The following is a 20,576-nucleotide window of genomic DNA, read 5'->3' as shown; positions in this document are numbered from 1 at the left end:
ATGAAAACACTTTACTCATAGCAAAGGCTTGGGGAGCCTTTCTAGGATAAAAATATTTCAAGAGTTCACCTTAACTTCCCTGTATTAAAAGGGCCCAGCTAACCACGGGTTCTTACATAAAAACGTGCTTTTAAAAATAGCCTCCATTTTTTTCCAGGACAAATGGCCAGGTATTTACTGTTGGAATAGTGTTTAGGAGAGCTCCTGGCTCTACCACCAATGCCAGGCACAAACTGGAGCAAATGACTTCCTTTCTCTTCGGGTTTTGCATTTGCAGTTTGTAAGGCAAGGAGGGAGTTGGTCTTTTCCCCCTCTTTGAGGGGTAAGTTGTCTTCCTAAAAGCTACAGCTAACTGTAGTGTGGGCCTTCCCCTAGGAACGGTCAGAGAAAAATAAATGACTTTAAAATGCTCGGGCATTTTCAACCAAATACAGCTTCACGCAGCAGTTTAAAATTCTCCTGCTTTTTCTGAAGAGTGCTGAGTGGTTACAATAGGAGAGCATAGCCTTTGATGAGAAATAATGTTGGTAATTTTTAAAGCACGTTGACATTTTGGAGAGGGAAGTGCAGTAGATGCCGAGATTGTTACTCACCTTGCACAGTATTTTCCTTAGGGGGTGTGAGCTTTTGGGGTCCGTGTGTTTGCACTCATTCAGAGCATCAGCAATGAAAAGGGCACATGGAAGTCACGTTTCCTCTGAAATTGGGGGCTGTTGGGGTCAGCAGGACAACATTTCATGTCTACATTTTGTATGTTTTGTACAAAATTTAAGAATTATTAGAAAGGAAAAAATACATTGCTGATTGCATCGTTTAGTGCTGTCACTGTGCTCAGTTTCTTATCTTGTAGAAGTGCCCAGGAACTCATTGCATTATTTTACAGTCCTCCAAGCAGAGTGAAATAGAGCTGGATGAACCAGTTCAAAGTGTGACTAACAAAGCACAGTGCAACATAAAGGAAATCACTTCTGAAGTGCATCTATTTCCAGTGATTCCAGACACTGTTAGTAAAACTGACATACATGTATATTCCTTGACCATAAATATAAAACACCTTCCTCTGTTTATGGAGCTTTTGGCAACCTACTTGTACTTTCTAATACTGGGCATGCTTAGAAGGACCAAAAATAGCAGAGAAGGCAGCACGGGAAGCGTACATTTATGCACATACCATGCCCAGTCTTAGCCAATTGTGTGCTGTCATCTGTCTCAATAACCTGGAAAGGCAAGTGCTTTTAAATCCCTTCCTGGAAAGAATATCAGCACAAAAATATGCGACACTTGAGTGAGATTTGAGGAAGTTGTTGTGTATTTTGGTTCTTTTTTAACTGCTGGGACTGGAACGAGCTGGCCTTGTGTATTTGGAGCACCTGGAAAATTACAGCTGGCCTGTAACTGCTTGTGTTAAATAAAACTGGATGGGAATTAAAATAGCAGTCAGCGAGATGCTGGTTTGGACTGAGTTCTGCCAGGAGATGTTTGCGTGCCTTGAGGAGTGTGAGCTCGCAGTGGTAGCCCTCTGCCACTCCTGCCGGTGGGATTGCTCTCGGGGAAGGGCACAGAAAGCCTTCGGGGAGGGACAGTGCTGTGCAGAACGGGTCGCACAGCTCCAGCCACACACGCTGCTTGGATGCCATGGCGGATATGAAGGGAAGCGATGCCTGTTCTCTCTGGGCGATTGAAACTGTGGAGAGGGACCCGAATGGCATTTACTGAGTGAGCCAGGACGGCCTTGCTCTCGCCTAGCAGGGTGGGGGAGAGCAACCAGCTGAATTCCCAGTTTCAGCCCTCTTTTCTGCATGCCATTGTGTTCCTGATGGCACCCAAATGGCCGTGATCTCAGCTGCCCAGCAAATCTGTAGCCGTGGACTCCCTTCTCCCACCTACTCCAGTCACCCCCCCAGTGACTCCTCCATGACCTCTGTCTCCTGTTTCCATATGATGAGTCTGAACATAATTAAGCAAAAGGGTCCAACCAGCTGGAGCTGGACAGAGATTGAGAGTCTTGAGCCAGAGAGACTGGGGTTGTACCTCAGTTTCCTCTGCTGTGTATTTTTATTTGCTGAGGGACCTGTGAATGCAGTACAGAAACCTCTGTCAGCCCCTTCTTAATGCTGTTAAATTAAGAGGGAAGCCTCCGGTTTGGAAGAGAGAAGATGTTCTAAGCATCTTTTCACTCACAATGTCCTCAACCATACAAGGATTGTAAATACTAAGGGGAAACTCCTAATGTGTGCTTTCCAATGCTAAAATTGGCCTTGGTTTATGATCCAGTTGCGATGTTGTACAATGCTGTGCAGTTATACAGAAATGCCATACTGCCTGAGGGGGTACTGCACTGTGCACAAAAGAAGGTGCTAGCTCAACACGGGAACATCATCATGCCCTTTCCTACTTTGCATTTCAACTGCGTTTGCTGGAAAGAGGTTGTGTTGTCACATCTTTCCTGGACGTTACATCATTACATACTTTCAGACATTAAAAAAACCTGCAACACAGATTACAGTTCAATCAGTGGTGTTAATGAGACTGCTCAATTCAAGTGCCCTTATCTTTGGTCTCTGATTTCTTTACAACCAAGTCAAATACCCTTTCTGTCTTGAGGATGAATTCTTACACACAATCCCATCACTGTCCCATTTCTTTCATTCCTAAACTGCAAGAGGGTCTTTGAGAAGGGAGATTTCTGGGCCACGGCTGCTGTAGTTTTCTCCAGTATAACAGCATGAGAGCAGCTCTTCTCCATTTCTTTTAACACGAATCATAACCTAATATACCACAGACTGAAATAAAAGGACTGCCAACTGATGTTAAGCCAGATGGATTTATTAATCTCTGTGATAAACTCAGGTAATTAAAAGCAGGAATTTAAGGGAAGAGTGGAATCCCACCAACCTCTTTGTTTTACTTTCCCTTTCCAACCTCTGGAAACAAAGTGGGATAGTTTGGAGCACGCAGGATAACGAAGGCGTGCCTGCATAGCACCCACCGCAGAGCCCAGCAGGAGTGCGAGATGGACCAGCCTGACAAAAAGAGATGAAAAGTTTTAAATTGCAAGAGGGGATGAAAATAGAACAAGTGGCTGTTTAGAAATTGTAAATGGACTACAATTCAGTTCATGGTAGTTTGATGCTTTTGCTGCTTTCAAGGTTTAACCAGGACTGCTCTTTCTCTTTTTGCAGTGGTGGTTGAGGTGACGGGTCATGCCCATGTTCTACTGGCTGCATTTGAAAAGGTACATGAGTTCTTTTTTCCCCTCTGTCCCTGTCCTTGTATTTGTAAACATTTCCATGGGTCATTAGTTTATATTTATACAACACTTAGCACAGTGGAGTCTTGGCCAGTGTCTGGGGTTCCTGAGTGCTATTGTCGTACAAATAATTGCTCGCAGCAGCTCCTGTGCAGCCTGTAATTATCATTTGTACCTGAGCTGGTCAGGCAGCTAATTGTAGCTGGTGTTTCCTGTGCGTGGGGAGAGGGTGTGCCTCCGTGGCTGTGATGTTTGGGGGTGGAAGGTGTTGACCATGGCTGCTGCTGTGCAGTTTTCCAGGGCCTCTTGATGTCTCTGCAGAACCGGATCTGCTGTGTCCAGACCCTGCTGCACCATTGTTTGCCCTTAGTTTACACGTAGGACCAAGCCCTTTTAAAGAATTAGGATACATCCTGCATGAAGGCTTTGAGCTCCACTACTTTTCGGTGGCATGTTTGATGTAGCTGCCTACACGGTAAGGCTCAGCCAACCTGTATCCACAAGCCTTGATAGCAGAACCTCTTCCCATGATAACTGGACCCTGAAAACAGTTGCAGGATCCATGACTGCACCATATGGTGTCTGGTTGTGGTAATACTGCAGCCACATATCCTGGGCCAGTGATGCTTGTTGTGACATGCTAAGATGAGGCAAGAGATGCTGGAGCGGAGCTGGGCATGTAGAGGGGAGCAGCATCAATGCTGTGCTGTTAGAAATTCCCCGCTTCCAGGGGGGAATGAGGACTGACTGCTGTTTCTCAATCTGCTCGGTTCCTGCCGTATCCCTTGAGCAATCCCTTGAGTTATTCTGTTCCTCCTAGGTGGATAATGTGGACGGTGACAAGCTGAGTCAGAGGGCATGGGAAGTACAGTCAGTCCTCAGGAAGCCTTGCGGCTGGAAGATGCTCTAAGTGTTCTAGGCTGCTTTTTTGTTGGACTTAGTATATGAAGAAAATGAGTTTCCTGTGTTGGAGAGGCTGCTCTGAGCACTGGCTCTGTAGGTAGTTCTACTCCTGGCAATTAGAGATCTGTCAGAAATGAGATGGGCAGCTGCAGCACCCTTGGGACTAGGGCAGGGGTGTTATTCTTCCGTTTTCCTCCTCCAGCTAATCTGGAAAAACAAAACACACTGGCATCCCTCAGTTGTTTAGCAAAACCTGGGAGAGAACAGTGTGGGCAGTGGGTCCTGGGGAAGGCTGCAGTGTTTGGAGCCCATCTGTTGTCTTGGTGGGAAAGTACTGGAGGCGGAGACCCCCTAGCTTGGCAAAATGATTGTTCAGCCATTTCTGAGGAGAGAAAAATACATGAGACCGCCAGCTTCCTGCATGTTACAGCCTGGTTTTGAAGTGTTCTACGCATTTGCCTTCCTCATCTGCAAGACACCCATGCTCCTCTGGCTACTGCCTTCATAGCTTGTGGTTGTGGCTAGGGTCAGGTTAGGCTTGGATCTGATGATGTGAGTACGATTTTCACTTACAGAGGAGCGTGTCTAGTTGCTGTTTTCCAAGTATCCGAACATAGTGCTGTTGCAGTGAGCCCAGCCTCTGTGGTCAGGGAGTAGAGCTCTCGCTTGGACCGGTTTTGTCCCAGTTTCCCGTTCTAGCATCCCGTGGCCTGTGCTTGATGATAGCACCTTATAGAAAGTAGGAGAGTATACGTGTATATTGGGAGTGTCTTAGCATGAGGGCAGAAGTGAAGCTTTGGAAATTTCTGTCATGAAATGAAGGTGGCTTGAACTTCTCCAGCTTTGGAAGGAGGATTTCAAGGGTTATAGGTAAATTCCACATACTGTGCAGAGCCTCTGGGCTCTCTGGATGCACGAAGGTAATGGTAAAAGCCCCCTTAATGTTCAGGGGGCTGAACAAGGTACGCAGCAAAACTGGGAATCAAATAACGCTGGTCAGGCCATTCCATCAATGCTGGATTATGTCCCATGCCCAGGTCTGAGCTCAAGGATTGAAAGTGCTTCTCTTTTTGTTCTAGTGCTGTGAGAGGGAGATGCTGTCTGGTGGGGCCTCTTCTTATCTTCCACTCAATGCTTAAAACAAGATCGAAATCTTTCTTTTAACAAAAAGTCACAGGGAAAACTGCTTGTTGAGTTCTTTTTCCTCCCTGTTTGATTAAAGTACATTCCCCATCCTTAGAATAATTGCAGCTTTTGAAGTGTAGGTCCATAAATTGAGAGGAGGTCCCAGAGCATGCTCAGAGGACTTGGTAACTTGCTATTCATGTACATCTTTAAGATCAGAATTGTAATCTTGATGCTATCCATAGAGCCTTGCAGCTCTTCCAAAGGCAGAAACTTGGCACTGTGTGTTTGCCTGGGAAACAGGGCTGTTTTGTCTTTTGGTGCAGTGTTGTTGTCCCTTCCTTCTGAAAGTCCTTCGGCAAACAGATGGACGTCTGCAGCTGTTCACAGCAGCAGGGCCTGCTGCAGTGTCCCCTTCCCTGCTCTCTGGACTGTAGCAGGAGAGTTGGTTTCTCTCAGTTTAGCTGGCCCTTGTGGACGATGGAGCAAATAGAAACAGTACGCTGCTCCTGTCGCTGGTTTGGACACCAGGTATATACAGAATTGTTCCAGCCGTGCCTGCCACCACTGGGCAAACGAAGGGCTCAAGGCAGCCATCGCAGCTCTGAAGATGGCAACGTGGAGCATGCGTGACTTCTTTCTGACTCTGCCCAGTGGACAAGCCGCCTTCTCAGCCTCATGCAGCCCCCTGCTCTCGCGGGGCTCTGGCCTCAAGGTGGCTCTGTAGCTGGGTGTCATTTCAGGTGTTAACAATTATCCCCACCCGAGTTTTGCTGACTTGCTGAAGTGTTTGCACCAGCTGGAATGCTTGCAACCTGAAAGCATCTGGTGTGCCAGTGGGTTGTTATGTATGCTCTGACAGTCCAGCCAGGTTTAACCGGAGCCAAGGTCAGCTAGCTGTGCGCTGGAGCAGACGGGGAGCACTCTGATACCCTGTTCCACTAACTCTGCTGGCAACGATTGCCGTTCAGGTTGTCCCGGTTATACATATGCCACCCTCCCTTAGCTAGCAGACACCAGCCCTGATTGTGAGTCTGTTTTACTCTTAATTTGTACACCAACTATTTAACGCATTTCCTTTTTCTCCCACTAGCACGTTGATGGCAGTTTTTCCGTGAAGCCGTTAAAACAGAAGCAGATCGTAAGTACCTGTTTCCTGTCTACTGCTTGGTTAAAGACATTTGCTGGTGTCCCACGGCCGCCTGACTGTACCCAGTGGGAAGCTTCGCTGTTAGTTCACTGAGAGCCTGACATCTCCCCTCTTTAGCTCAGATATCACAAGCAAAGACAGTGAGCTGCTGGCAGCCCTTGATGTTGGGTTGTTTGTCCCACAGCCAGATGCATGTTGGGGGAGCAAGTACGGCAGCGTGGGACTGGTGCAGGTCTCTGTGCTCCTCTGGAAGGCAGGCACTATGGATAGATCCACTCTTCCCTGTATGTTCCTGCCTTGCTGGCATTTGGCGTTCGAATACAAAACTGGCAAAGCACAGTACTGACTCTCCCGTGTCTGTATAGGCGTAAGTAAATGAGGTTTGCTAAGTGAGGTTAAGTGCCGTATGCATTAAGTAGTGTGAAGCGTATCTGTTTGTTGGCACTGATCTCCGTAGGTTCTGTGTTTTGTGCTGTGGAAGGATATCTTTGCAGGCTCCCACTGTCCTACCTGTAGGATGAAGTGTTAGTTTTCCGTGTGTGTGTGTGTGTGTGTGCACGTGTGTTAAGATACTAGGGGATCTTATCCTGTCTTCTCCCTGCACAAGCTTCCTTGCTGTGCCCATGGTATATCTGGAGCAATCCCAGGGATTGAGACCTTTTGGCTCATCTTGCCTGTCCCTACGAGTGTCCTGGGACTTGAGCAGTCACAGACATGGTCTGGCTTTGAAGCTGTTGGTTATGTGCCAGACTGCACAGGTGATGAGGGAAAGGGAAGAAGGGGGACTGGCAGATGGAAACACGAGGGATCTGTAGCCGTTTTATAGCCCATCCTGGTGTGTTGTGATGTGCAGAAGCTGTGGACTGGCTTACAAGATGGAAATAGCATCCAGTCTTGCACAGAGAGAAATACGTAAGCAACTGCAAAGTGCTATGATTGACGAGAATTTCAGGTTCTGAAAGGAAATCTGGTAGGAATCCTGCTGCAAGGATCGGCTTGAAATGTCATAGAGAAAGGGACAAGATGGTGGTGGTTGATCCTTTAACTTTTAGATGTGTGCTGTGTTTCTCCTTTAAACTTGTTTGACTTCAGCTGCTTGTGATCGATGGCTAGGGCTTTCTGATCTGAATTAAAAAGCCTTCTACTACCAAGAAGGTCATTAAGTGCCTTGATTAGACACTTTTTGCGCTAAGATGTTCCTCCCAGTTCCCAGGTCAGAGAAGAGCTGCTAAACAGTATCAGTTAATTGTATATTCAAACTGTGTTTGGTAATTCACTATCTGCCTCGCCAGTGCTGTGCAGAGACTCACGGCCTGTCCTCAGACTTGCTCATGCCAGTAGCAGCAATATTGGCCCTCGCTGCTTTATGCTGGTGCTGTCGAGGAGTTCCTTGCCACCCCAGCCTGACGCCTGTTCTGAGCCCCGTGTGTCCCGGGCTGACCCACGCTCCCCTCCCTTCCTTGGTGCTGGACTTGGCTGCGTCACAGCATCATCTCCTGGCTTGTGGATCGAGCTGGGTCCCACAAGTATTTTTAGCAGAGACAGCCAGGGACTGTTCTGGAGAGGAGTCTGCAGAGCGTGCGAAGGCACGTTTGCAGTGGGAACATCCCGAAGAGCCGTGCCTCGGAAGGGAGAGCTTGTGTGCTGGGCTGGGAGAAGCTGCTGAGCGCCGAGGGAGCAGAGCAGCAGGATGCCAGCAGCGCCTCTTTCTCACGTGTTCTTCTGATCAGAGGAGAGCATTCATGAGCTGATGAAAAGCCGCTCATTTATCTTACCTGTGGGATTTATTTACCTGTGAGCTCTCTGAGTTTGCTGGTTTGCTGTGCACACTGAGGCTGTGTGTACCCTTCTCCATTTGGCACTCCGGACTCCCGCATGGAGGGCTGTCTTGCTGGAAGTGCTCTCCAGGGAAGTTCCCACCCTAGCACAGTATAGATTAGCAGACTCCTGCAGTGAAACACTGTGTGCTTGTCTGCCTTTACTGGCAGAGCATGGAACCTTCCCACTCAGTGTTTGGTTGTGGGTACTTTTTTATTGGCAGTTTGTTAGATGTAGTGCTTACATGTTCTCTCTCATGGCTTTTAAAATAGAAGGAAGCTCTTGCTAGAAGAACACACGGTACCGCTGAAACTGAGATAGCATCTGCACCATAAGAGCATAAAGCAGAGGTATAGAGTGTATGTCTGGGGTAAACCCTCTGTATAACATTGGACATTCTTCCCCATCGCTGCTTTTCTTTTGCCGTCCCCTCCTTGCCGTTGCCAGGATTGCGGGTAGCTTTTGTGTGCATCAACCTCTAAAGCTCCTTGGAGCAGGAAGCAGCAGCTAATGAGCTGAACCTCTTTGTTCTCTCAGCTGAGATCAGATATAGTGTATGTACCAACCTGTTTAAAGAAATCAGGGCGGATGAGTACAAACAGATGGATCAGCAGAAAAACACGACCTGGAGTTGGCCAGTGGCTCCTGTGCGCATCAGCTGAGCTGTGTATAGCAACGGAAGCCTTTGGAAGGGTGACGTGGTGTGGGATGGGTTGGAGAAGCATGAAGGTGAAGGATTGCATTATGTACAATCACCTACGCCTTCTTATTTACTGCTACTCTTTAAAAACCTAGAGATCATTCTGGTAACAGCCGTGTTGCACTGCTCACCCTTTTCCTACTGGGGCATGAGCTTCTTGGGGTTTTTAGAGGCAAGCAGCGAAAGGAACGCAGACTTGTGCAGAGACTCTGGTCTTTCCCTTCCTGACCTCTTCTGTGCTCTGACCTGACCACTTCTGCACTCACTGTCATCCGTCGTGATCCTCCGAGGAGTCAGGATGCTGTAACAAAACCCTCTTTGAAATGTTGAGTTACAAAAGAACATCTCCCACATAATTGTTCCCAAACTTCCCGGGTGAGTTCTGAGCCACTGCAGAGGATTTTGCTCAGCAGTCCAACTGCTGACCTCATTGCCTTGAAATGCCGGCCCAGGACAGATTGTCTGTAAGCTGCACGCTGAATGAAACAGGGCAACTCTGGAATTAGTTTGTTAAAGCTGCTGTGTCCCAGTTCGGAGCATTTCTGAACTAGCAAATGGGCTGGATATGGCCAGCTCCTGCCTCCGGCTTGGCACGTGATGTCTTCTGCAGCACTGCAATCCCGGGGCAGAGCCGTTGCTCTTCTGAGCACCTGGCTTGACAAGAGGAGAGGAGAGAAATTGCACATGGAAATGCCAAAAGCCCTGGGACTGACGAGCTGTTGAAGTGCTGGGTTCCTGGTGGCTTGGCTTCACTGCATGGTGTCAACTGGACAGTCACTGGAGGTGACAGGAAAGCGTTTCCTTCCCCTATTAGCGAGGTGTGTCGGCTCGGTACCTTGCAAACCCTTCACCGTTTTATGTGTTGCAGGGGAACACACCCTGCTCTGGGGAAGCTGCTGTGTAGCAGCAAATCCTGGAGGACTGGTATCTTTGTGCATCCTTGCAGAGGCTGTCAGAGCCTCGTGCTGCGCTTGCTGGGAAGAGGGGAGAACACCCCACAGCGCAGAGGGGGCTTGCCCCGCTGCGACTCTAGCCGTCAGCCTTTCTTGTCTCACTGCTTTAATTCAGCTGCTTCGGGGAGTTTGCAGGCAGCTGCCAGCGTTTGCGTAAAGGCATGGCTCCTGGGTTTGGAGCCCTGAGCAAAATCCACTGTGCCCAGAGTGCTTTCTGCCACCACACACTCCAATTTAGAGATGCCACCGAGGGCCTGGAGGTGGCAATAAATAAATGACACAGCACCAATGTTGTCCCTCGAGTGCTTCTCGTGCTGTTTGTCTGTTTGCAGTAGCTTGACCTTGCGCTCACAGGTGATGAACAGGGAAGTGATGTGCCAGTAACAAGCTGTTGGCACAGCACCTCTCCTGAGGTTACAGAGCTGGGTGGAAGTTCATCTTGGTCAAAGTTAAGCAGTGTTTCATAGAAGGAAAGGACTGTGGAAGGCTGACTGCCTCTGCCTTGTTTGAGCGATGGGTGCGTGCTCCCTCTTGGTCCCTGAGACAAGCAGATGATTTAGTTTATAGCTAATTTTGATAGTGAGCAAAGTGTCCGCTTGGGCTCCCTGCTCAGACCGGGCACTACTTTCTGAGCAAGGAGAAACTCGTTCTCCCAGCTGTCCTTTGCAATATGTATTTCTGTTAATTTTTTTGTGTGGCTCTAGGGGAGCCAGCTGCCGTGGGTGTAATGTGGTCATTTTGACACAGGGAGGGAGGGGAGGTGATCACAAAGCCGCAATGACAGAGCAGCTGGAACTCCAACTGTTGTCTTCTTCCCTAGGTTGACCGGGTGAGCTATCTGCTTCAGGAGATCTACGGCATCGAGAACAAAAACAACCAAGAGACTAAGGTAAAGGTGCTCCGGAGGCTCCTGCTGCCTGAGCTGTGGGTTTCCAGCCTGCACCTCCTGCTTCTGAGCTTAATTTTGGGGCTTGGCAGGGCAATGTGGAGATGCTTCCCAGTCAAGTCTGTGTGCAGGCACTGACGAAGCCCAGGGGTGGCAGATCCTCACTGGTGCAAGGCACAAACAGTCAGTGGAGTTGTGCTGAGATAATTTTAGATGCCATGAGGCTCTTGAGGGTATTCCGTGGGGCTGGAGTTGCTGAGAGAGGAGGATGTCAGTGCCCCATGGGGCAGAGCACTGATCTTTAGGTCTTATGGGGACACTGGGCTGGTGTCAGCTGCTGCTCTTGGTGCCCTGAGGCTGCTGGCCAGGCTAGGTGCTTCCCAGTTTGCACACCAAGGGTATCTTTCTTTTTTTTTTTTCTTTTTCTCGTTGATTGTAAATGAACATTGCTTCCCAGACACCTTTGAAATCTTCCCTCTGGTTCCCACACTGTCTCACTGCCTCTCCGCAGTTGAGGCAGTTGTTCCTGCTGTGTCTGTGCTTTGCTCCTGTGGCTCCTTCATCTTCTTCTGTTTGTTGGGGGTTTTTTTGTTTTATTTTTTTTTTAATGGGGGACTGCACGCTCCCATAGCATCGCAGGGAACCAAGCTCTCTAGGGCTTGCCCATGTCCAGAGAGCAGCCTGCACTCCCCAGCTGGAGAGAGCACCGTCACTGAGGGATGTATGTGCAAATACCTTAACCAGAAGCATTGCCCATCTTTAGGCAGGAGCTTCAGCTGAATCCCAGCTCTCTGCACAGCCCCGTGCAGTTTATGTGACATCTTTACTCTTGCTTTAGCCTTATGTAGAGTTGCCCTTTGCTGCCACCTGGGCTGCAGAGCGAACCAAGTGCTGGCCTCAGGATCAGACCGCTCTGGTGTGTGTGGAGTGTGTGGTTTGCAGAGGAGTAGCCACAGAGCCAGACAAGCAGGATTTCCTCGCAAAGCAATGCAGTGTCCTGCCCAAAGCATCCTGTGGTCTCTGTCTGCCTGTGGCAACAGGTAGCACCTGAAGAGGCAGGAGGAAGAAGTATTTTCAAAGATTTTTTTTTTTTTTTTGCACAGGACCTCTTTTAAGAGGCTTGAAGGCATCTGTTTGGGTCCTCCAGGGTCTCGTGATGAGTCTCTTCATCCAGCAATCACGCATTTGTGGCCCATCAGACAAGTGGCCTAGGGCCATTTTTGTTCTTCCCAGTATGCTTAGCAAACCATATGAATAGGAAAGCAAAAAGCCTGCTCTCCTACCTCCCAGAATAGCTGAGGAGCGTGTGTGGTGGGGAAGACAGGCTTGCAGCCTTTTGCTGGCGTAGTCAGCAGCTGGGTGTGGACGCGGCAGCAGCAGATGCTGCGTGTTGCTGTTTACACCGAGGTTGCGTGTGGTCTGTCACGTTAGCCCTGGTGACCAGAGGGGCTCTGTGAAGTGGTGCTGATGGGACCCTGCGAAGGTGGAAGGTGGCCTGTGCTGGGTCATCAGTTTGGCAGGTTCTGGTGTAACATCTGTGGCATCGCTGGGGAGACTGTGTGGCTGGCGGGTGTCAGTGAAGGGAGCCTTTGTGATCAGAGGGTGGGTTTCTCCTCCCAGCAGCAGCTTGCTCGGTGGCTCTGATCCAATCTGTGGGGCTCTGAGTGACAGAAAGACTAGGGTGGTGCACAGTCATGTTGAATGGGTTCACGCTGACCTGTTTACCAGGTGAGCATCCCTGTCTGATTCTCCTGCAGCTGCATGGAGTGAATTCACAGCTCAGCACCCTGCCCTGGCCTCTGGCAGAGCCCTGAGCGGAAGGAGCATCCGTAGCAGGGCTGGGTGGGCTGGAGCTTGCTCTCCTTGAGAAACCCCCGCTGAGAGCTGCGGAAACAGGATGCCAGCTCTCACACACTTTTGGGTGGGAAATTTCTCCAGGCTCCAGAGTTCCCTGTCAGTTCGGCGTGGCCCTTTCCATTCACGTGCCAATGGTTTGCCTCTCGTTACAGCCCTCAGATGACGAGAACAGCGACAACAGCAACGAGTGTGTGGTTTGCCTGTCAGACCTCCGCGACACCCTCATTCTGCCCTGCAGACACCTCTGCCTGTGCAATTCCTGCGCTGACACCCTGCGCTACCAGGCCAACAACTGCCCCATCTGCAGGCTGCGTGAGTATGTGCCCGGGAAAAAAGGGCATCTTCCTCCCTCCTGCGCTCCTGTTAGACCAGTGCAGGCTGTGAGAGGCAGCGTTTATTTTATATATACCCCAAGGCTCAGCATCAGACATGCTGCTGCTCTCACCAGCATCTGGAGATTCCTAAAATAACTGTCCTCGAATAGGGAAGGAGGAGAGCACGCGGCAGAACGGCCGTCTGTCCTGTGCCTCCCTGGGTGCTTGCCCTCTCCCTGGGATGGATCTGAAGGTGCTGGTGCTCTGAGCAGTGCTGTTGCTTAGCTCCCAAAAGATGGTAAAAATGAAACACCCATTCTGACACTCAGGCAGTATTTGCTAAATTCCATGGCTTTTCTCAAAAGTACAGGGGCACAGGAGTCTCTTGAGACAATGCCTGTGTTTTTGCCGGAATAGATAGATCGTGTGTTTTACCCTGTGCTTGGTCTCTGATGTATTTGGTTGTTTCTAATTGATACTTCTTGGGAAAAGAAAAAAAAAACCCTAAGACAGATGTTTGGCCTGAGAAATTAAGTCTAAACAGTTCAAACTTGGCAAAGTTGCAGTAACCAAAAGCAAGATCTTATCAGAGGAAGTGCCAGACAGCTTTGACTAGGAGTAGCACAACTGAAACACGGGAACAGCATTATCTCATCTGCGTGCTGCAGCGGAGTAGGCTGGAAAGTGCCCCAATGTCAGACTTCCTGGGAATCTGCTTCTGGGGAGTGCAGAGGCAGCAAGGATAGATTTGCACCTCTGTCCTCTGACTCTAAGCTGATCTTGCAAGCAGCTGGGTGCAACAAGAAACTCCTGGGCTTTTCCTTGTGTACAAGCAAGTTCTTACAGCTGCATCAGAACAGATGTCTGGCTCGTTCCTGTGCACCCTTGGCACAGAGGAACTCACAATATTAAAGATCTGCAGATAGAAAATGAGACTGTGGGCAGGGAGTGGAGATCAAAGCTGTTGTGGTGGGAGGACCAAGGGATGGCTGTGCTGGAGACAGGAGTTCAGCTGCTAACCCCTGGCTGGGCTCACGGCTGTTGCAGAGCCTCTCCCCGGCGTAGTGCCAGCCGGTGAGCGAGCAGGCGATGGCAGGAGCGATGCTTTCACCTCCAGCTGGACCCCGGGCTTGAGACTTGTGGGGTCTGAATGAACACAAAGCGGTTTGACATGAGGTCCCCCCCATCCTGTGGCTTGCAGTGCGCTGCCTGAGGCCGAGCTCATGTTCTCATGCTGTGTTGTACAGTATCAGGCCTGAAGCACCTCTGCACATGACTGTAGTGGGGCAGGCAGTGCCTCTTCCCTGCAAGGGCTACATGTACCCAGACTTTTTTGGCCAGCAGATCTCTCCTCAGTATAGACCAATAGAACTAGAACTAGAAGCCAGGCCACGGCACTTGGCTTTGGTGTGCTCCATAGGCCTGCTCGCCACGCACACAGGAGCTCTCCCATGCCGACGCCGTGTCTGCAGTGAGCTGAGGAGCTCCGGTGCGTGTCTGGCACAGCCTGGTCACCTTCCTGCTGTTCTCTCCTAGCCTTCCGTGCCCTGCTGCAGATCCGGGCTGTGAGGAAGAAGCCAGGAGCTCTGTCACCAGTGTCGTTCAGCCCTGTCTTGGCACAGAGTGTTGACCATGACGAGCATTCTGTAAGTACCTTGCAGCCCTGCGTACACAGCCTGGGCACTGGTCTCAGCCTGGACAGGCAGCTTGTGGATGCACGAGTTGCTTGGCCTGACGGCCAGCGACCCTGGGACCTCAGGAGGTGCACTCAGGTGCTGGAGTGAGGTCTTCCTGGGCAGTACAGCCTCTCTTCTCAACCCTGCTAGAGAGCCAGGACCTCTCCTCTTGTAATTTAGTAATACCACTGATTTTAGTCAAGTGCCCTCGTGACTTTAGGAGAAAACAAATACACAGAAACCTCAGTCTGAGAAGGTTTCTTGGGGCCTGTCCCAGCAGAAAAGTGGCAAAACTCTGGACATGGCAGGGTGGGAGCTGGGAAAACGTGGGGGAAGGTTTACAGTTTGACTTAGACACATCTGTGTGGCGGCACGCTCTGATAAAATGACCTTGGCATTGGGGTTCCCAGCACAGTGGCAGAAAGGCCTTTTGTGCCAGCCTTCCTGAGTGATCGGGGTCTTGGCTGGCAGCTGAGTGGGCATGGGATGGAAAGTGTGGTGCTGGTGGCCTCAGGGCTGTCCCCAGTGCGGTGAGGGCAGAAGCTCACTGCCTGAGCAGTGCTGTTGCACAGCTGGCCCTGGCGAGACACATGAGAGCAGAGTGAGGAGAAGGAGATCTGCATCGAGATCATCGTAAAGGCTTTCATGGGAACAGGAGGAGATTGTCACAGAAAATGCCTGGTTTTATCCATCGGCCCTCTGCAGCATTGTAGCCCTGCTGCCTTCAACCAAGGCTAAGAAATAGGACAGGGGAGAAACCCCGATGGCTGTTGTGAAGCAGAGCGTGGTGTGTAGAGGAAGCAGGCGCTGTCACCTGGAGCGAGGTGAGGAGATGTTGTGTGTCTCTTCATGTCACTAAACTCAAGAAACAACTTCTTTAAAACATGGTTTTCTCTTGACAGTGTCCCTTTAAACCCCTTAAAGTGAGCACTGTCTCCCTGCCCAGCAGGAAACCTAGAAGGGAAACAGTAAGTGGACTTGGTTGTGTTTGTTCCTACGGCAGTTCTTTGCCAGCGCTGTCACGAGCACGTGGACGTGTTACACACGCGAGGGCTTGCTAACACGCTGGGTTGGACTTGTGCCCCTGCACAGGCTGTGACACTCCACGTCCTGCCTTCACGATAGCGGGGAGATGCTCACACCCTGCACGGACCATCACTAACTTCCCTGGTTTGTGTGCGGAGGAATAAGCAAGATGGAAGCAGCTTGCCACAGGGGTCTGCCACTGACTCTCGGGGACTGTCCCCAGGTCCTGAGCCTGGCTGCTTTACAGTTCCTGGCCACGATGTTTTCGTAGCTTTGTAGGACTGAGGGCAAGCTGCTGTCCCCCTGGCTCACCCAAAAGCTTCCTTGCACTTGTCTCGTCCCCTTGGCGGTTTGATGTGGGCACATCTTGTTGTGGTTCCCACGCTGATGGATGCTGGGGTGTAGGTGCAGGCGAACAGGCACGGTTGGACCACGCCATGCATTCAGGACCACTGGCTGCAACGGGCTGTTCTGCTTTTACAGAAACAGGAAAGATGGGGCTTGTTTTTTTGGGGACTTTCCATGTTGGTGTCAGTGTGTGTCACTGGAATGCTGTGCTGGGGACAGCATGGATGGCAATTGTGGGGAAGCAGGAGCTGGGAAGGGGAAAGGTGAGGGAGGCCCCCAGGCCAGGAAGGGTCTGTCTGTGCCCTCTTTGTGTCCTCCCATCAAGTGCAGCTCCAGCTGTCATCGATATCAAGGAGGCTGCAGTTTTCTTTTGCTCAGGCCAGCCTGGATGCTCACCTTACGAGGAGTGTGGCTTGCTGTGCTTGTCAGGTCTGGAGAAAATGTGAAGCTGGGTTCAGGTATGAGGCTATTACAAGCTTGGCATGACCCTGGCTCTCTGCAAGCCTCCTGCAGCGACTGTCCATCTCCTGCTCTGGCAGTGGGCTCTGGGGGGTGTCCCGGGAGAGAGCAGTGTCTTCTAGGGTTGTTTGAAAGTTCAGTAACTTGCAGCGAGGGTGTTGTAGCCACTGGCCGAGAAATCCTCCTCCAGCCTCTCAGCTCTGCTGCAGGACCCGAACTTTCCCCACAGCAAACGAACAGCCTTTGGTCTGCACAGCCAGGGGAAAATGTCCCAAACACACAGCCAGGGGGGTTTGTCTCCCTGACTTTTCTGTCCACAAAATAGCACCTCTGAGCTGCTGTCTGGAGATGTTTTTGTGGAGATGGCTTTTGACCCCACTGCCTGCAGGTGGCAGCAACTGTGAACCAATTCCCTGCTCAGCTGACTTGGTTGTCTCGCAATCATCATCTCTGGTCTTCAGCACAAGCTCATACCCGTCACAAGACCAGTACTTAGGGGATGTGGGTTGATGCTTGGCCCTAGGTGCCACTCGTTCTTTCCTCTCTGTCAGATCTAGCTCCTTCTGTGACCACAAATGAGTCAGTTCAGCGATCAGCTCACCCCAAATTAGTGGCTGGGTTGGAACAAGTTGCTGGGCCAGCTCATCCGCAGCTGTGTGGCTGGGAGATCAGGCACAGAGGAGTTACAGGAGTTCGTGGCCAGGCTCAGCAGCAGCATGCCACCTTAGACACAAGAATCACCTCCCTGAGGGTGCAGGGCTGAAACAGCTTCATTTAATGTAAGCCTGGACTGCTGCAGTCTTGCTTCTTCGCAGCGGGTTGGGTTGAGCTGCCTGTGACCTACTGGGTTGCAGCGTAAACCCCCTTTATCTCTGAGTCTACGGGTCCTTGATGGCGAGAAGGATTTTTGGAGTTAAACCAGTGTTAGGGTCCCTTTGACTGGCAACTTGGTGACTTACCGAGGGAATGGGAACTGGTGCAGTTTTGCCCTCCTCCCACCAGGGCCAGTGGTGCTGTGATCCCTTTCCTACCCTTTAGCAGAGGCGACTGTGCAGAGAGCCGGTGCGAGCAGCCGAGGGGACCGAGTCCATGGGAGCAGTGGAAGTGCTGCAGGCTGCGAGGACCAGCTCCCAGCTGGGGCACATGTACTCCCCTCCTTCAACTCTTTCATACGATGCTGGTGGTGCTGTTAAAGAGCTGTGTGTACCAAGGCTGGAGGCACAAGTCGGGGAGTTACTGAGCTGGAAGGGTCTCTGAACCATCTGAGAAACTTTTAGGAGAAAAAATCCAAATGTATTTTATAGCAGCTTTGTTAGGAGCCTGCTTCCTTACCCTCCTTGTCCAGCTCTTGAAGGTATGGCAGGGGGCTGCTCAGCTTTTTTCTGGCGTACTGAGATGCCCAGCTCTCAAGCATTGGTCTGGAAATTTGCCTGGAGCATCAGCAGAGTTACAGTGCAAAGGGGAACGTGTGGCTGTCACAGGGGAAGAAGGCTGAGGCTCTTTGGAGAGGTGGCTGTGGGGATGGGCTGCCCAGGAGCACCGTGTGGGAGGCGCAGGGCTGGCTTGCAGCCCGACCTCCCCTTTCTAGGGAGCTTCCAGCCTGGCCAGGGTTTCTTAACATGCCCCCCTGTCTTTCCATCGCAGAGCTCTGACAACATCCCTCCAGGCTACGAGCCCATTTCCTTGCTGGAAGCGTTGAATGGCCTTCGTTCAGTTTCCCCCACCATCCCATCAGCTCCTCTGTATGAAGAAATCAGCTACTCCGCCGTGGTGGATGGGATGCCGCCTCCCAGCCGACCGCTCGTGGGGATGGACAGAGCTGTGGAGAGCAGCCACCAAAAGGGCAAGCGCAGCAAGTCTCCAGATAGGTCAGCATGGGAACGGAGGGGTCTGCTCCTCTTGCACACCCCAAAAGCTTGTGGCCACAGTGCTGGGAGCCAGGAAAGGGCTCTGGCTGGTCCCATCCCTGGTAGCTCTGCTAGCTCACAATTTTAGGAGGCCAGCAGGTATTCGTGCCAGTGAGAGCACTGGGACGTCACCCATGTGTTCAGCCTGAGGTGACCCGCTTATGTCTCCTGAGAGCTGGCTTTGTCATCAAAAGCAGGAGGATTTTTAACAAGATTTTGTCCAGACTTTGAATGCAAATGTCTCCTTTCAATGCAGTTAGCCCCTCAGTTTGCCTTTGACATCCAGACCTTGCTGGATTTCAGCTTTCCCTGGAGTTCCCCAGAAGCAAAAGAATGGGGAGAGAAGTGACCTGAATTTCAGAGCACAAAATGCTGAGTGAGACACTTCAGTTGTTGTCTCAAGCCTCCTCTGTTGGCCTTGTGATGGAGGATGTCGGTGTGGATGCCATGGAGCAGGCAGCGCACTGCAGGTGCCCCTCAGGTGTCCCTCGCAGGGCCATACAGATGGGCTCAGACCGGGTTTGTTCCTGGCACTTCTCACTGCGCTTCATTTCTAATTTCCCCCTGGGAAGGGAGCCCCTGAAGGTGTGAGGAGCATCGTGAGTCCTGGGCCTCTTGCTTTCCGTGCAAAGGCAGGATTTGTCTGAGTTGTGTTACGGTGCTGGAGCTCTGCACCGCTTGCCTCTGCCCCAGAACCGTGGCTGCTGCTGCTGTTCTCTGTGTGGCTGTCACTGGAGGGCCTTGGGGAGTTCGGCTCCATCCTTTCAGCTCCTGCTCGTGCGTGTTGGCTTATGCTGCTGGTGGAGGGACAGGGCAGGGGGGGTGACAACTTGAGCTGCTGCCACCACATCTGCCAGGGCCCATGGTGCTGCCAGCACTGCGGCTCCTCGCAAATGGAGTTTCTCTTGCCGCAGCACACTACGGTCTCCCTCGTCCCCCATCCACGAGGAGGATGAAGAGAAGCTCTCCGAGGACTCCGACTTGCAGCCGGCCCTGGGCAGGGGTGAGCTGGTCCTGGGAGAGACCAGCTCTCCAGAGGTGAGCGTGCTCTGCTGGGGAGCGCTTCTGGGGGGGCTGCTCCTGGGACATGGGAGGTGCCTCGTGACGGGCCATGGCTTCCTCAGTGACAGGGTAAAGGTGAGCTTGTTATCATGAGCAGCCTGGAGCCAACAGTCTCGGCTGCCTTTATTTCCCCATAGGGCTCCAGGGGAAGGACAAGCTGCTCCGTGTGCCCCTAACACGACTTGGGGAGCTGGGGGTGGGACAGCCACCTGGCTGCAGCCGTGTCAGAACTGACCTTCCCCCAGCTCCTGGGGGAGCCCAGCAGGGTTTGGGGCAGGGATGGAAGCTGGGCCATTGCCTGTGAAACCCTTCCACCCTGGCCCACGGTGCCCATGCTGCTGGGTGGCCCCTTGTCCCCTCTGGGCAACGAGTCGCTGGCCCCGAGAGTGGCTCTCCGGAGAAAGCCAGAGCAGGGAAGAAGTGCTGCGAAGGCATCCAGCCCACGGAAGTAACCTGTGCTGTTCCTCCCTACAGAGCGTGGCAGGAGAAGAGATGGAGGAGGCCTCGTCCCTGCAGCAGGGTAGGCATGCGCTCGGCCATGGGGGTGGCCGGACCTCGTCTTGGTGTCCCCAGCTCTGCTGTGGTGGGATGGGGACAGTCGGGGAATGGGCATAGGAGTTCAGAAACAGCCAGCCCCTGAAATCCGTCTCTGAGCTGCTGTGCTTCACTGGAGAAGGGTGCCAGGGTGTCTCCTGGGCAGCAGGGAAGCAAACTCAGCACATCTCCCTGGTTTACTCACCCAGCAGCAGCTCTCCTTGCTGTAAGCTCTGCACGAGGAGAGCTGTCCGTGCCATGGGCTCTCCTGGTGTGGCTGAAGCAGGGATGGCTGCACCAGTGTGGTGCTGGTGAGACCATGGCTGCAGCGCTGGGTGTGCAGGATGTGCCCCATGTCTCTGTGTGGGTCTGTGGTGCTCAGTCAGCACCCAGAGGGCATGAGGACGGGGTGGGAGGGGAGCGCTGGGTGTGTTTTGGGGCACAAGCCTGTGTGTGAACAGATGGGGGTCCTTCAGCCCTGGGCCAGTCCGACCGGCTCTCCGAGAGCTCTGCAGGGGGAGCATGAGGAGCTTCCTTGCGTGGAAAGCTTCACCCCGTCCCCCTGGGCGCGTGCCCCGCAGAGCCGGTCTGGGGTCTGAGGGGCTGCG

The 20,576-nt window shown here is 51.8% G+C and overlaps 1 protein-coding gene across 1 annotated transcript in view; it reads left to right on the top strand.

Annotated features, from left to right (window-relative positions):
* Positions 1 to 20,017, top strand: part of MGRN1 (mahogunin ring finger 1, E3 ubiquitin protein ligase) — a gene marked incomplete at both ends in the record, with an annotated part of 44,410 nt that extends 24,393 nt beyond the window's left edge. Inside the window, 8 exons of the mRNA XM_010075066.1 lie at positions 3,183 to 3,235; positions 6,372 to 6,419; positions 10,720 to 10,788; positions 12,795 to 12,954; positions 14,493 to 14,602; positions 18,110 to 18,333; positions 19,287 to 19,410; positions 19,909 to 20,017. Coding sequence (XP_010073368.1) covers positions 3,183 to 3,235; positions 6,372 to 6,419; positions 10,720 to 10,788; positions 12,795 to 12,954; positions 14,493 to 14,602; positions 18,110 to 18,333; positions 19,287 to 19,410; positions 19,909 to 20,017 — 897 coding nt within the window. The remainder of the gene's footprint in view (positions 1 to 3,182; positions 3,236 to 6,371; positions 6,420 to 10,719; positions 10,789 to 12,794; positions 12,955 to 14,492; positions 14,603 to 18,109; positions 18,334 to 19,286; positions 19,411 to 19,908) is intronic.
* Between the last annotated feature and the right edge of the window lie 559 nt (positions 20,018 to 20,576).

The sequence above is a fragment of the Pterocles gutturalis genome, unplaced genomic scaffold, assembly GCF_000699245.1.
Source record: "Pterocles gutturalis isolate BGI_N339 unplaced genomic scaffold, ASM69924v1 scaffold6082, whole genome shotgun sequence".
NCBI classification, from domain to species: domain Eukaryota; kingdom Metazoa; phylum Chordata; class Aves; order Pterocliformes; family Pteroclidae; genus Pterocles; species Pterocles gutturalis.
This window is presented reverse-complemented; position numbering and strand designations above follow the sequence as displayed.